The 15,534-nt window shown below is 42.1% G+C and overlaps 1 protein-coding gene across 6 annotated transcripts in view; it reads right to left on the reverse strand.

Moving 5' to 3' along the window:
• Nucleotides 1-4,163: 4,163 nt before the first annotated feature.
• The window catches only part of SPTBN5 (spectrin beta, non-erythrocytic 5), a 106,818-nt gene continuing 95,447 nt past the window's right edge, over nt 4,164-15,534 (reverse strand). For 3 of the 6 annotated variants that reach the window (XM_068945959.1, XM_068945963.1, XM_068945957.1), the window contains 10 exons: nt 15,002-15,191; nt 13,814-13,990; nt 13,621-13,725; nt 11,956-12,576; nt 10,582-10,653; nt 9,026-9,112; nt 8,508-8,599; nt 8,227-8,312; nt 7,636-7,771; nt 6,540-6,860 (listed from right to left, as the gene is read on the reverse strand). In XM_068945959.1, coding sequence (XP_068802060.1) covers nt 6,686-6,860; nt 7,636-7,771; nt 8,227-8,312; nt 8,508-8,599; nt 9,026-9,112; nt 10,582-10,653; nt 11,956-12,576; nt 13,621-13,725; nt 13,814-13,990; nt 15,002-15,191 — 1,741 coding nt within the window. In that variant the 3' untranslated portion in view covers nt 6,540-6,685. Of the gene's footprint in view, nt 5,167-5,561; nt 5,744-6,364; nt 6,477-6,539; nt 6,861-7,635; nt 7,772-8,226; nt 8,313-8,507; nt 8,600-9,025; nt 9,113-10,581; nt 10,654-11,955; nt 12,577-13,620; nt 13,726-13,813; nt 13,991-15,001; nt 15,192-15,534 lie in introns of those variants that run through there. The other 3 variants (XM_068945960.1, XM_068945961.1, XM_068945962.1) reach the window with 3 other exon arrangements.

The following is a 15,534-nucleotide window of genomic DNA, read 5'->3' on the forward strand; positions in this document are numbered from 1 at the left end:
AAAGAGCACTGGAGCCGTGAAAATCTTTATTCACTTAAATATATGAAAAAATCTTTATTCACTGAAATAGAGGACAACAATTACTGACTTGTGTCAGCACTACTTACGCTGGCTGTCTGCTGAGCAGTTTGTAGAGCATTTACTGGTTTCATGATTGGGTGGACAGATGAGAAGTTCTGGCTCACAAAGGCATTGAGAGCCTTGGAAAGGTGGGAAAAATCTACCTTTAGTGGTAAATAAACCATTGGCATAAGAAAGCGTAGGAACACAGCTATGCTGGGCCACAACCAAGAGACAGTATTATATTGCCTCTTGGTGATTTTGTTTAAATGTGTACAGAAGTCTACCTTTGACTGAATTTCATTGTTATCCATTAGATGGTAAGTAAGTGTGGAATACCTAAGATAACTCTTCCCTCCTAAATATTGTTTTTCTGAGGGAAAGTGGTTAAACATTATCAATAATGAAAGGAAAATGCATCAGTTTTCTATTTTTTGTGAAAGAAAATGGCTCCAGCAGAGGTAGAGAGAGCCAGCCTAGCCAAAACCCCCACAACGTTTAGATCACCTTGTTGGACTGATCTGAATCAGTCAGAACACAAATTTAAACTTTAGATGTTGCACGTATCCAGTAAGTACTCAAATAAACCTTGTGTTATGCACTCTCCTTCCCTCCCACTGGAAAAATAATTAATACAAAGTAGAAAACTGCAACAAAGAGCAAGGAACACGTGCTTCAGAACAAATAAAAAAGGACTGAGTCTGAAGTCCTTGTCAGATGAGTAAGGAGGTGAAACAAATCTTCCACTTCTCAGGGAAGAGCTTTAGATGCCCTTTCTTCTCACCTTTGTGCTAGGTAACTTTTCTTTGGCTCAGTGACAGAGAGAAGTAATAAATAAATAAATAAATAAATAAATATTATACCCATGATTGCACCATACCTTAATGAGCAGAGTCTAAAATCCAAGTGCTTGCACCAGTAGGTAAGTATTTAAGCAAAAAAGGGCTATGTAGGTCCCATCCCCACACTGAAGGGGGTCAGCTGATCACTCCTTCCCCTTAGCCTCACAAGCCTGGCTAAACCCTGCCCAGCAGGACTTGCAGCTGTATCTCATGTGAGCCATCGCACTAGCATGTTATTTTGAGGTGCACCGAGATTCTCTGTCTTTCCTTTTGGGTCTCCTCTGTTTCACACTCACTGGTTTAAAAAGCTATTTCAGAATCAGAGAGCTGAAACTTGCTCTCTACTAGCCCATTGGAGAGGTTGAGCCTCCAGACACAAGAGCATTTGGTCTCTGGACAAAAGCTCACGACCAGCTTGTATGCCTGCCACTTTCACAAATTATTATACCTCTTAGCTATAAAGATTTTAGGGACATAGAAGTGAGAATCCCAGCTGAATCTTACTGCACGCTAGGCCTGAGGCATAGAAAGGCAAACACAAAACCACCAGCAGTCCTAACCCATATACTTGTCTTCCAGCCTATGGCTTTCCCCTGAAAGAGCACTGACCATCTCACCTGTGCTCACGGGGAGGAACTACACTTCTAAACCTACCCTAATTGGTTATTTCCCCCCCTCCCAAAGAGAATGGAGGAGTTTTACTGTCCACAGCTGCTAACAATTTCCAGGTATAGCATGTTGCTCACTCACCGCTCCGATAGGGCCACCTCGGAGAAAAGAGTTATTAACAGTCCTGGTGTAGAGATGAATGGAGTTTGTGGTGACAAAAGGAAAGGTAAGCTCTGTGAGCTGAGGCTGCCAGCCTTAGTTAGTAAGAAAATCTTATTAATGCTGTTATGTTGTGTATAATATAATGTTATAACTAAAAGTTATACATGATGGCAAGCATCACACTGTGTCTAAGTGACAGTGTGTGTGTGTTTGGGGGGGGGGTGTACGTGCTTGGTGGAGAGGGAAATGGAAAGAATAACATTCATTTCAAATCAAAACCTCCCCTTCCCAAAACAACCGAAGCTATCTAACATATAGGATATAAGCCATCTTGCTAAGTAGTCACTATCAGTGTTTTTAACTGGTTTGGGTTTTGTGCTGTACAGTGAGTAATGCTGGTAATGTGTCCAGGACTGGTCTGTGCCAGTCGGAGTTCTCCAGGGCCACGTGTGGGGCTTCCAGCGCCCCAGCTGGGCTTGGGCACATACTGGGACAGCAGGGTGCTCAGCAGAGCCCACTGCTGCACTTGCACATCTTCCTTTGGGAAGTAGTGAGGCTTAAGGCATTGAGATGCTATAGGGAAAAAACCAGGATATTTGTAAACATCAAAGTGGATTAGATAGGGTTCTAGTTTTTTTGTTTTTTTAAAGGGTTGTGTGTGTGAAGGGGTGTGTGTATGGGGGCAGGCTGGGCTTGCTGGCTTGGCATCTCCATGAGTTCTTTCATTTCTCCTGCCCAAAGTCACTAGAAGAACCAAACCTGCCTCTCCTGGCTCTCGTTCTCCCTGGCACTACTCACCTTCAAGCTACTGTTAATTCACCCCAAGCAACAGTTCTCATAAACTGTTCTTTTTGTAGGAATCTAGGATTGGAAAAATCACATATATCTAGGCCAGGTTTCCCTGGAGAAAGCATGTAATACACAGTCCATAGCATATCCACACTGTTCCATGCTCAAGGACACAAGGTTTTTCCTAGAGCCTCAGAACAATTTAATGTCCAGTACCAGACGAGGGAGTAAGCTGGCAAGAGTCGTGTCTCACAGAAGTGGCATGCAGCTTCTTATTATAGGCCTGCTATGGAAGAATTAGATATGATCCCATGTGGCCAGTTCTCCTCTTAATGTTAATGCCAATATATTCAGGCAGCAAGATTCTTTGGGCAAAGATTTTAGCTTCTTGTTTCAAGCATGCACAACCGATTAATTGATATGAGTAATAAAAGTAGCATAAAACTATAACTTTATGTGATGATAAATTATCAAACAGTGTGTGTTGCAGAGTGACAAATCTAGGCAGAACCTTAAAAGTGCCCAGGCCTATGGGAGCAGCAGTCTTAATAATGGCACTGATATAGGTAACAAAAAAATATGTATATAATCCACATTCAGGGGATATAAACCAGCTCCTGAAAGCAGAAGAGTTCTTTGCAGGAGGGAAAAGAGGAGAAGTGAGTACCAAAGCACAACGCAATCAGGTTGGATTGGAAAGCAAACCAGTACTCACACCTGAGATAACTACGTGACATTGCTTCAATTCGTTCTTAGCTGATTCCTGGCAGTCAGCACTGCTGGAAGATTTATGATCAAAATAAGACTAGTGATTTTTATCTTTGATGCTCAGATTGAGCATGCTATCCCCTTCTTTCTGGTGCATCTGGGGTGCTTTCTGGGATGTCCTTTCACTGCTGATGTACATCATGATGCGCATATCCTATTACCCTCTTCGGGGTTTCTGCTGGGAAAACTTCTCTGGGGTAAGCAACGTCAAAATATCTCACACGCATCTTGGTGTAAGAAAGAGCCACACTTTCAACAGGTACAGCTGGCAGTTACTAGAGGTTTTACTGAGCAATGGTAGCTTACGCCTTGTGGGACCCAATGGCTTGTGCCTCCACAGCCTACTGTGCAGGGTAGGTGAGGACATGGCACTTGAAACTTAACGTATGGGGAGGAGGAAATGAGGTGTGCACAGGTGGATAGGGATCGCATGGATAGGGTCCTCGTTTGGGATGATAAGGCACATGAGGCTTCTGCTTTGCAAGCTAGAATTGGTAAAAGTGTAAGGACTGAGCAATGCAGTGGTGATACTAGCAGGCCATAATATCTGTCCTACTGGGAAAAATACTGGGAGACCTACACTACATTATAAAGTGCTGTACACTCTGCACCTATAATTTGCTAGTAAGCCTCAGGCTACCTGTGGGTGTGGATGCTTATAAACCCAAAGCATTAATTTATTCTTCTATTAACATTTGCAATAATAACAACGCCAGGCTTCCCGCCTTGACCCCTCAGCCCTCTGGTAAATGACAAAGAGATGTTTTCCTCTTTATTTGCCCAGCAAACTGGTGAACGCAACACCTCTGAAAATACTGCAGAAACTACCTTTGAAAAGTGACCGTGTATAGCTTAGCACACTAGTTCTGCACATGTGCCTTGATCTTAGTAAAGCCATGCATTCTAACCACCAAAATTACAGCCCACCTAGATGTGATAATCATTTCCATTTTTTATTGTAGAAAATGATTTACATTGGAACAGCAGAAAGTGCATTGGTACAGTGGCAGGTGCAGAAAGGGAGGTTTACCCTCAATAATTTAATCCCATGGTGTTCTGCATTTCTAATGTGTGAATCACTTTTAACAGGTTAAAGGTCTTCCTTGAAAGAATCTGGCAAGCCCTGAAGAGTTCATTTTATTAGGAAATAACTGCTCTCTTATTTACCTTCTTCCCAGGACTGACATTCAGGTGGCTGCCAAAGGATTTTGTCAGATCGTGAGTGAGGTTAGTGGTTACATCTATTGCTGTGACTTTGCAGAGCGCCGTTCAGAGCACTGTAGGCAAATCTATTACACTGAAGCTTTGCACAGCTGAGTCAAGAGGTCCTTTACATGAGCATCTCAAGGTAAAATAGGGCATTAAAATATTGTAAGATGAGACAAAGTATTAAGTGCAATAATCTTGCATACATGGAGATTCGGGATCAAGTTGCAGTTATTCTTAGTCATGTCTCATCCAAGACCCCAGTAACTTGATTTAGCGTGACTGATGATCCCTGGGAGGGAGGTATATACCAGACAGCATCTAATTCCTCCCATTTGTGAATATTAAACTCTAACAATTTAAAGGCTAAAGTCTTTCATAGGCCTGCAGCTCTGCCCACCTGGATTGTGACTGTTCAGTCTCTGAAATGATGACAGCTCTTTTTCAAAAACTGCTTCCACCATGGTTATACGATCAGACCTTTCTCTCAGTATATACTTTTGACTTGTCATCTTTTTTCCAAGGCAACAGTGTGTTGTAAAGGGAAAGAGACCATCTTCTCCAGAAAATATGCTCATGCCATGCTCTTATTCCACAGTAAAGAACTTTTTCAAGACATTTTTTTTCTTTTATTTCTCCTGCTTTCCATAAGACTCGAGATCTTGTTTCATCGTGGTCAGTGGACTAGTATGAGTCCTTGTCTTCACACCCGCATCCTCAGTCTTAGTCACTGAAAAGGAAATAGTAATACAGCATCGCTATTGGGATGGGGAATTTGGAAGACGAGCTTCTCCTGACAAACGTACATCTGTGTGCATGTGCATAGGTGTATATGTGTGTACATGTGTGTCAGAGGGGTTCTGTCTAGTTCCGTGTAGGGAAAGACTCAGCAAGAGTGTGGAAATAGCTGGCTGATGCAACTGTGAGACCACTGCTCTTATCATCTACAAAGAATCATGGTGGCTGGGAGAGGTCCCCAATGACTGGATAAAGGCTAATGTTACAGCTTTTTTAGGAAAGGCAAGAAAAAGGACCTGGTGAACTACGGATGAGGCCAATCAGCCTCACCTCAGCCCCTGGAAAGATGCAGCAAATTCTTCTCGACTTCCTTCCCAAGTGCATGAAGGAAAGATGGTAATCAGGAACATCCATCATGGATTTACTAAAGGGAAATCATGCTTGAACTATCTGATTGCCTTTTATGGTGAAATGACTAGTTCTGCTGGAGAACTGACTCGTTTTGATAGGGGTCACTTGCCTTTAACGGAACTGCTGCTGCTGCATCATGCTGGGACTCTTGGCATGCACTGTGGGAAGAAAAATCTGGTAACTTTGTGTGCACCTGACACTCTTTAGTTGCAGAAGTTTACGCTATTGGCTTTTTTCACTCTTAATGAGCACAAGATGAGACTTAGTACAGATAACATACTAGAGGACACGATTTTTTCCTTCTCCTGCATATCCCCTAAAGACTATCTCATATACTTCCCACCCAATCCAGCTTCCTAATACGTTCATGTTAATGTAAAATCAATATAGTTTTTAAGCTTCCCCAGAGGTGTGGTCAGGTTTGTAGACTTCCTCCTTGGAATCCTGTTTTTCCTCCTCTTTTACACTGAGAGGCTGATTGTTCATGCATAATTTTAGAGTCCAGTAACAATAAGTAACTGTATAGTTTTTTTTTTTCCCTAGTAACTTGATCCAGAAAGAATTGCTAAATAGTTCTGAAATACCAGGCTAATGTATTGTAAAAATGAATGATTCTGGAGGCCACAAAACACTACAGGAATTATATAACAAATGTACCCTAAGAGACCTCTACTTCTGTGATGCACAGACTGAGCAACCCTCTTCCTTTGAATCTTATCCATTGATACTGGCAAAGCTACCTGCAGGTGGCTGCTGTTCACTCACAGTTTGCACTTTGCTCTCTGCTCAGTGCTCTCCACTTCCATCCCATAGAGTCACTTCACTTGAGCTATCTGGCTCAGAGGTCCCTTTGCTCTTTCATTTCATTTCATATCTTGGTGTTGGTATATCCTAGGTGATATGATGAACGATGGAGGCATTGTATCACAAAAGTATACCAGAGGCAGCCATGTTTAGTTATACTTAAAGGCTTTACTAGGTTTAATAGGTAATTAAAATAAGTCCTAAGGGAAGTAATTAAGTTAAAATGTACCAATACATTTCCAGAGGGCTGGGTTAAGATGCAGTGATGAAGGGTCTGGTGTTCATTGGGGCAAATGTCACTTTTCTCTTCCTACTTCTAGCAGAGATAGAGGCAGATTTTTTTTATTACCGCTTTGTTCTGGTCTCAGAGTGGTGATGGAGGCTCGTGTTACTGCAGTCCCGTCTTCCTTAAAATCTCTGGAAAATTCTGCAGGCTCTTTCTCCGGTTTGATTTTGAAGGAAGGTGTTCTCCTATCAACAATGAGCATCAGCAGAAAATCAGGGATAATCTGGGTGATTTTAAGGCACTATGTTTATGTAAGAACTTTGTTAAGCATCTAGCTCAGCACCATCTCTGCTCAGCTGGCAGATGGACTAGGATTTCACATCGTGGTCTGCAAGATTCCTACGGACCCCAAATGCAACATAAACTGATTTACACTATGGACCAAATTTCCTGACAGGAACAGTGGCTATATTTTCAATGCCTGTGTTGGGTTTCTCAATGACGTTTGAGGAAAGCAGTCTAACTTCAGGCAACTGATTTGGCTCCTTAAAATAGAAGGCTGGATTTCTTTTGACCCCCTACTGGAGACAATTATCAGAGGAAACCCTGTGGCACCGATTTTAGACTTTTGCTCTGACTCCCTCATCTACTGGAGCCAGTTTTTCCTCTGTTGAACATGTACATAACCCAGCCTTCAGCTCAGATGCTCCGTTTCGGTGACTTTGGTGCCTGAGATAGGTGATATAAGTATTCCTCTGGGTGTCCCAATCTGAAGTCATCAGCCACACACAGGATATGGCTGACTTCAGTGAGGACCCATATTTGAAAACTGGCTGTAACACATCATAAATGATAAATAGGGATTAAAGCTGGGTCGTACTCAAGAATACTATATTCTACTTGATTAGTAACAGATGAGCGGGACTTTCTCACATTAGGGCAATCTTACTTTGCAGGTGACTGCTACCTGAACACAAACAACAGTAACATCTGTTCAGCCTTGAAGCACAGAGCCCTTACCTCAGGAGTGAGCTTTTGCTGGTTAGTCTTTCAGCAGAGTCTCTGTTTGGAAAGTCCCACGATCTTGTCTGAGAGGTCTCTGTGTTTGGAACGAAAGGCTGCACCTTTGCCCTGGAGTCTGCTCTGTTACTGTGTCCTGCAGAGTCAGATAACAGTGAAAACCTCTTGAAGCAGAGTTAGAGGCAGCCTGCTCTTTCTGGGTCCATAACAAATTTGTCTGGACACCAGTTATCTTTGTGTCCTGATACCCTTTCTAGTATGCCACTGCCTATTGAGGTTAGATTTGGAGGAAAAGCTGTTGATTAAGAGTGCAAGCAACTCTATTAAAAGGATGGAAACAGCCCTTGGGCAAGAGAATAACTCTCTGGGAATAACTTGATGCCAGCTGCAGTATAACTGAGAAGCTGCTTTCCAAGTCACCCTGAATAGTCCTCCTGCCGGGTCATTACGTCGCAAGGTGACTTGTGTACTGCTGTCCAACAGAAGCAAAAAGGACAGCTCAGGAAATACCAGAATATTTCATTCTCTTCCCCTTCTCTCACCATCACCTCCTAACAACACAGTTCATCCTTGAAGCAAATGAGAACCTACCTATATTACTCTGTAGTGATTGCAGCCAGTCCTCCATCACCATCTGAGAAGGCGCTGCAAAGAAATACTCTGCCCCATCTCTCAGCCTGTAAATAAGTACAGGAAGAAGAGGCATTTCAGTTGGTCTTACCTTATGTCTTCCTGTGTTTATGAGTGGTGCAAGCACTGCAAGATATTTCAGCTATGCCTCTTAGCAACAGTCTTAGGTGACTGCAAGGAAATGGAACCATTCAGACTAGCTGTGCAAGCTTTTTATTCGCACGCTTCGCTATATGACTTACCGTAACATGAAGCTGTTCTCTTTCCTCACGTACTTTATCAGCCTCTCACATGTGGCGCCAGCAATGTTGAGGGACAGAAGTGTGGATACATTCTGAAGGAGGATAAGATTATAATAGAATGTTTTCTCTGTCTCTCTACAAGGATTCAATCCTATTCCAATTTGCAGGCTGACTACACACCCATACTGCTTCTAAAATTACAACTAGAATCACTGAATCAGAAGAAGGGTGAAGGAAAAGTGGAGTATTACATTGTATCTCGAAGGAAACTCTTGAGTAAGATACTTCTTGTGAAGAATAGGTTTGAAAAACTCATGAAAAAACTTATTTTTCAGTCTTACGGTCAGTATCCATGCAACAATGGTTGGATTTGACCCAACTAACATTCAAAAATTCACTAATTATCCCTAGTCCTAAACTAAAGCAAATGTAACTCTTTTATTTATTTATTTTTTTAACTTCTGTTTTAAATAGGGAAATACACAGAGATTACTAGAAAGGTTCAAAAAAGAAATTACCTGAAAGGCTTCTTTATCATCATTATAGAAATCAAGTTTGAGCCCATCAAGTTTCACATAGAAGGATTTCCAAGACCTTGAGCCTGGCTACATGAACAGAAACAATGATAAAATCCAATGAATAGGTACATATTTAATTACAGCACTGAAATCTTTTGTGTGCAGCTTCCACCGGAAGGCAGGAGCTGCCCAGATTATGATCACAGAAGTTCATGGTTTTCTCCTAGAAAAACAGAACCTGCTGTAGTTAATGGTGTGGTGATTCAGTAAGGGGCCCACTGTGGGCCAGGACAACAAATGATGCAACAAGGAGCAAGCAGGCTGTACACCATGTTGTGTTCAGCAGCATCTTTGAGAGAAGATGGATTTTCAAAGTAAGTTGTGTCTATTTTTTGCCACTGAAAGCTCCACTTTATTTCTCCAGCTGCTGGAACACTGGCCCACACTTGCTGGTCATATTCTAGTCTTGGTCCATACATGGTTTCACTCTAAAGAAGTGGTTACTGAATTCTTCTTCACTTCCTGAGCCATCCCCTGTGGAACGCTCCTGAACGGTGTGCAAAAGCGGTTGCTATTTCCTACCCCAACTATGTAGCAGTGAAAGGTTAGCCTTGCGCCATGGGATCCTTCTGGATGAAGGAACTCATTACTTGTATATATTCCTATTTTGTTATGCCAGTAAATCAAGCTGACTTACTTATTTGGTGAGTCAGAGAGAAGGAAGAGGAGAATCCTAAGGAAGATATATGTCATAGGTTTTCTTTGTTGGTGAGATGGGAATGCAGTAACACAGCAAACTTAATTCAGCGCATCTGGAACAGAGGAATAACTACTTCTGCTTCCAGATGATGAAATTCAGTACGGAATTTCATTAATTAAGAGTTCTTGCAAGTTAAAAGTTTTAGAGGAGGAAACAGTGTATGGGACAAGCAAACTGGGATAACCTATTTACAGGCCATACCTAAGCAAGCAGTCACACGTCTACGTACTTGTGGTGAATATTAGAAAATTTCCTGCCCTGTTATGGCCATTATCCTACCGAACTGAAGCCATATGCTTTCCCAGGATGAGAACTTAGATTTCAGTTTCCTTCAGCCCTGGATTAAACAGACCACTTCTTCCACTCATTATCCATGAACTGAAACCTTGTTTCTTTCCTAGTACAGTTAGAAATTATAAGCATTGGAAGCATTGGGCTGGGGGCTTTTGCTGCTGACACACTATCACACACCGATACATGATCTTGGCACTTTTTGAAGGGGAATGTAATTAACATTCATACAGTCCAGGTTCTGTTAATAAACCCATCAAATGTAGACTGACTCTGTACTGCACGATTCCCCTGACAGACAAAAATTCCATTGTCTCCTCTGCTAAGGACTAGATCAGGTACTGCTGAAGTCAATGGAGACTTCTTCATGGTTTTTAGTGGGAACTGAATTATGCCTACAGTCCTGAACGCCCCTTCAGCAAGATTTTGTCTTGAGGAAGTCACACTCCGGACTATATTCAAATTCAAAGGTGAATTAACCCAGAGCGAGGGCTTTTGTTTCTACCTGGTGCCTTCCCGGAAGGAGCTGGTCTCTCTTTTCGAGGAATCCCTCCATGCTCTGGAGACTTGCAGAAACCTGTAACACGCAAGCATGTTACTGTTTAACTTTAAAGGAGCCCTTAAATATCTGCTATAATTTCTGAAGCTATTTCTAGATACATTCCACACAGAGGAACTGATCTCTGCTGCCTCTAAGCCTTTATATTCACAGCACAGCCAGAAATCCTCTCTAGATTGCAGTCACATCTCTGATTTACTACCTAAAGGAAGGTAATTCATGTCCACTTAGAACAATTTTCTCATGGAATGTCCTCTACCATAGTGTATTAATTAAAGGTTTCTTTTATAATCCAGTCATTTGCTCAGTTGGAGCAACACCCTATTATGAGGTGTAAACGAACATGATTATACTGAACAAGGTATATTCTCATATTGTTTAAAAGGGGTAGACCTGACCCCCTCACAATATAATTAATTACTATGTCTGTCTGCCATCCAGACGCTGTGAAATCGAGAGCCATTCAAGGACTTGACTGTGATACCGTGTGATAAAAGCTACCACTAGAGAAAACTAAAATTTCTTAATTTTGAATGTTATTTTTATACAACTGAAAACAATTTACAATGTAAATGGCCAAAGTTATTTATAACACCCAGGCAATAAACGCTGAGTTACACCAATGTATAGCTTTGTACTGGTACACTTGGATATGGGACAAACACATTCCTCTCTTAAAGTGAAAGAGGGGAAGAGAACAACTTTTATCCGTCCACGCGTTGACAGTGCATTCACCTGCCAGGGTGGCCATTGACATGCTTGCCAAGGAGGGTGCCAGGCAGGCGGACACAGAGCTGGACAGAGAGCTGGCAGCAGCCACCTGTGCAGCAGCAGCTCCTAACTCCTGGCTCTCCCTGGCTTCTGTATTCAGTGGCTGCTGAGAGCCACCACCTCACACAGAGGCAAGATGTCAGGCGTAAATTAGCAGTGTCTTTCTTTTTGTGAGGCAGCATTTCCTGGCTCTTTTAAATGTTCTGCTGAGCACCTGGTGCCATGAATAACCTCTAATTTGGGAAAGAAAAACACAGACCAACACTGTTGCCAAGCCCTAGTCTACAGGGCTGAGCAAATTAAAAACACTTTTAAGTTATGCCTAGCTGCTTAAGGCAACTATCTTTCTAGAAAATGTATTGGCTCTGCAAAGGCAAATTAAATGCTTCTTGCCCTTTGGATCCATGAGGGAACCCGCTGAAAGGACCACTGTACAGTGCTCTTTGTGACTTCCTTACAGAACTTGCTATATTCTGCTATTTTAACTAGCACATAGTAGCACGAGACACAGGATTTGTGCGGACAGAGTCAGAAATCCTCAGGACTTACCAAAGATGCATTCTCTAATCTCTCCTGAGAGGAACCAGACAGCAATAAATTTGATGATTTAGCTTGTGACCTTTGGCCAGGCTCAGGTGGAGTCGTCACTACTTTTGTCTGCAGGTCAGAGAAGGAGGACCCTCCAGCATTTTTATCTTGGGGTGACAAAAGGCTTGAGGAATATGATTCCAACAAACTGCTGCTGTGTCGCTCGTTTATGGGCGCAGGAGATAAAGGAGAGGTTAGAGAACTTTGACTTTCCAAAGACGTAGCTCCTGGACCCATTGGCTTTGGTGTAGGTGGAGGGATAGTCTCATTAAGCCTCCTCTCAACTTTCATCTCTGTTTTGGTGCTGCCTCGCGCCTCTGGGACTCCTCCAGCGCTGAATGCTTGAAATGCCGCTGGAGACTTTTCGATGGGGGAGAAAATAGTTTCCAGGGGAACTCTCAAGGCCAGGCTGGGTAAGGGCGCAGTTGGCGGTGGCTTTGTGCTCTTTATCTCTATCACTCTTGGCGATGGACTCCTTTTGTCAGATGTCTTTCTTTTCAGAGAGGGAACCCGTATGATTTTGCCTTTATCCTTTGAATCATTCTCTTCTGGGTCAGTTTGTTTCAGAAGATTCATCTCCCTCTGTAGGACACAAATATTACATTTGTGAAATTACCTGTGTGAGCGCACTTACAGGTACCCACCTAAAAATATTTTATTTTAAGCAAACATAATTTTCAAATACACCTTCTCTTGGCACCAACTTTAAAGGACTGTACCTTCACTAGCATTTTTAGAGTTAGTTAGAACTGAACTTAATAGCTATGTCCTGACTGTTATTTTACCAGCTATGAACATTGGCGGGAATTAATCTCAAATACAGCGAATGCCAGCCTTTTCTAAGATCTTTACAGGCTGAGACTTTAATAAGCTCCAGAGAAACTGTGCCTCTGTGTTGTGGCACTGCCTGCTTTAAGTAAGTCTACTGTAGGAACAATGAGTATCCAGGAATATTCTCATGGAAAATTTTTAGAGAGGAGGATCTCTGTCCCTTCATTTTGCCAATTTGCAAAAAACACAGACCAAAAGGCAGATTCAAACTTTTTTCCCACCTAATGCCAAATACAAATGCTATGTTATGCTGGTTATTTCACGTAAACTATTTGAAGAAGAGTTGACAGAGGATCTGGGAGGCTGACTGAATGTTTTTGTTACTGAACATGATCCATTGTAGAACTCTGATGCCAGAAGGAAAAAAGGACTATTTCTGCCTCAGTCTGTCTTTGCTTTCAGCCCCTTAGTATCCTCCAGTACTCCTAGGGGACTGCAGCTCCCTCCTGAAATTCTGAGTGCATCAAATATCTCTCTATCCCGTTTGCAATAGTGACGGGTCACCCTGTTCCTCACACAGCAGCACATGCTATGCTACACAGCCCCTGTGCTGTCCCTGGAAGAGCAAGGCTTCCACTTCTCCCCTAGAGCTTTTGCAGGCTACTTGGACTCTATTGGCCTACACACAGCTCTTATTTTCTCAGCTGCTGTTTCCAGTATCTCAGCTTTGGACACTCATTTCCTCCATCTGACCACAGGAGTTCATTCTGGCAAGGACTGACTGAACTCCAAACAGCTAAGGAGCCAGGTCATCCTGTGACAACATCCTGTCTCATACACAACTCTACTTCTCACCTTAGTTTTCCTGTTGAGCTGAGCAAATTTCTCCTCCTGAGCTGCAAGCATCTTCTCAAAATCCTGGTGTTTCTTCAGTAGCTTCTCCACTTCGGACACTGAGTCCTGAGTGGAAAAATCAACCACAGATACAGAAGTTAAGCCCGAGATTTTCAGACTCATCCATTCTATTCAGCCAAATGGTGGTACTCACCCCGTAGCTAGGATCTGAAAGAAAGCTCTCCTTGGCAGCCAGCCATGCTTCTGCTTGTTCTAGCTCTCGCCGGAGCAATTGAATCTCCCAGTTCTCTTCATACAACTCCTTCCTCATTTCCCAACTCTCCTTTACCTTCTTCATCAGCTCTGACAGCTCTAACAATTTTTCTTCAATCTAGAAAAATAACATTTATAATGCCAGCAGGTGAAAGATACAGTCAGACTTTCATCTGACATCCGGCTAACCTTGTAATCTGACCTTCAGACCCAAATGACCTATAGATGATTTTGTGATGCCAACATAATTTCGAAAGGAAGTCTGAGTCCTCATTTTGCTTAGCTGGATTCATTTAGTCTCCACTCTACATAGCTATACTTTATAACTGTATGCATATTCCACATGCTGTGTAACTAGTATTCTGCTATATGCTTTCCCTTGGTCAAATTTTATACCCAGACAATTTGTATTGTGGAACTAAAGGGAACCCATAAGACTCAACAAATTTATGCATTTATGGCATGGTGACAATGGAGATCCTTAAACTGTTGAAAACCCGCCAATTCTCTTAGCAATGGAATTAATGTAATCATCTTGCACATGTTCTGAAGATGTTTTTAACTGTGATCTCTGGATCCACTGACAGTTTCAAGATAAGTTTGAGGTCATTGCAAAGGTCAAAGTCTACAGTTACATAGATAAGAGGATCACAGAGGTTTTAAGGTTAAGTAATTCCTCCTTCTAAAATTTCTGAAGAATTGCTTATTTTCTGTTGTACTTATAGACTTCACTCCACACTATATTTGATCTGCATTGTCCTGTATTTTATCCCAGTTCTTGTGTAGTTAAATGCTAAAAACTTCTTTCTGAGGTACAACTTTTCTGTGGAAAAGGGATACCTCCTACTCCCCTGCACAGCTATAATCAGTGCATTGACTACTCTTCCTTTCATGGTTAGCTTCAAAATCAGTTTTTAGAGGAGCGAGGAAGAACTTTAAAAGGTGCTTTCCTTTTTTGTAAGTCACAAGAAGTGAGAGATAAATCTGTAAATCTGTCATGCCTTTGAATTTCTTCTTCTGAAAACTTACTGAAAACTCTCTTGCTATAGCACAATAGGGCATCTGCCCATTTAGTATGTCTTCTTAGTTCACCCTTGTTTGTAAAATATTTTACCCATCATCAGCATACCTCCACAGACATGAAATGTCCATTCTTCATCAGGTCATCTCCTGCCTGTTGCATTTCTTCATATTTTAGCCACTGCTTCTCTATCTCACGCTTGTATTCCTCATGACGCTTGATAAGCAGCTCAGCTCCCAAGACATCATTTGCCAATTCCTCAGATATCACAAGTGCATGCATCTCATTGGCCCAGGCCCTACAGAGCAAATTCAAAAGGGCAAAAATGGAAGGAATCTGAATCCTCTGGCTATCCATGAACGCACACATCCCATGGGTGTGGACATATGTATACAGACCTTTATTTGACCATGAAAGATATGCATTTACAAATACATTTGTGTAGGCTCACCCACACATTTATGGTTTTTTTTTTTTTTTTTTTTTACAGCCTTCTGAAGTGTTCCCACTGACGTTTCAATATATGGGTTGTTAGTCAAGCAGCTGCAGCATCTCTTCATACTGAAGTGAGAAGCTTGTAAATCCTTCAAAGGAACTCCTGTAACTGCAGATGTGTAGGCTGTACACATTCCTAGTGCTTT

This window comes from Struthio camelus, chromosome 5 (assembly GCF_040807025.1).
Source record: "Struthio camelus isolate bStrCam1 chromosome 5, bStrCam1.hap1, whole genome shotgun sequence".
NCBI lineage: Eukaryota > Metazoa > Chordata > Aves > Struthioniformes > Struthionidae > Struthio > Struthio camelus.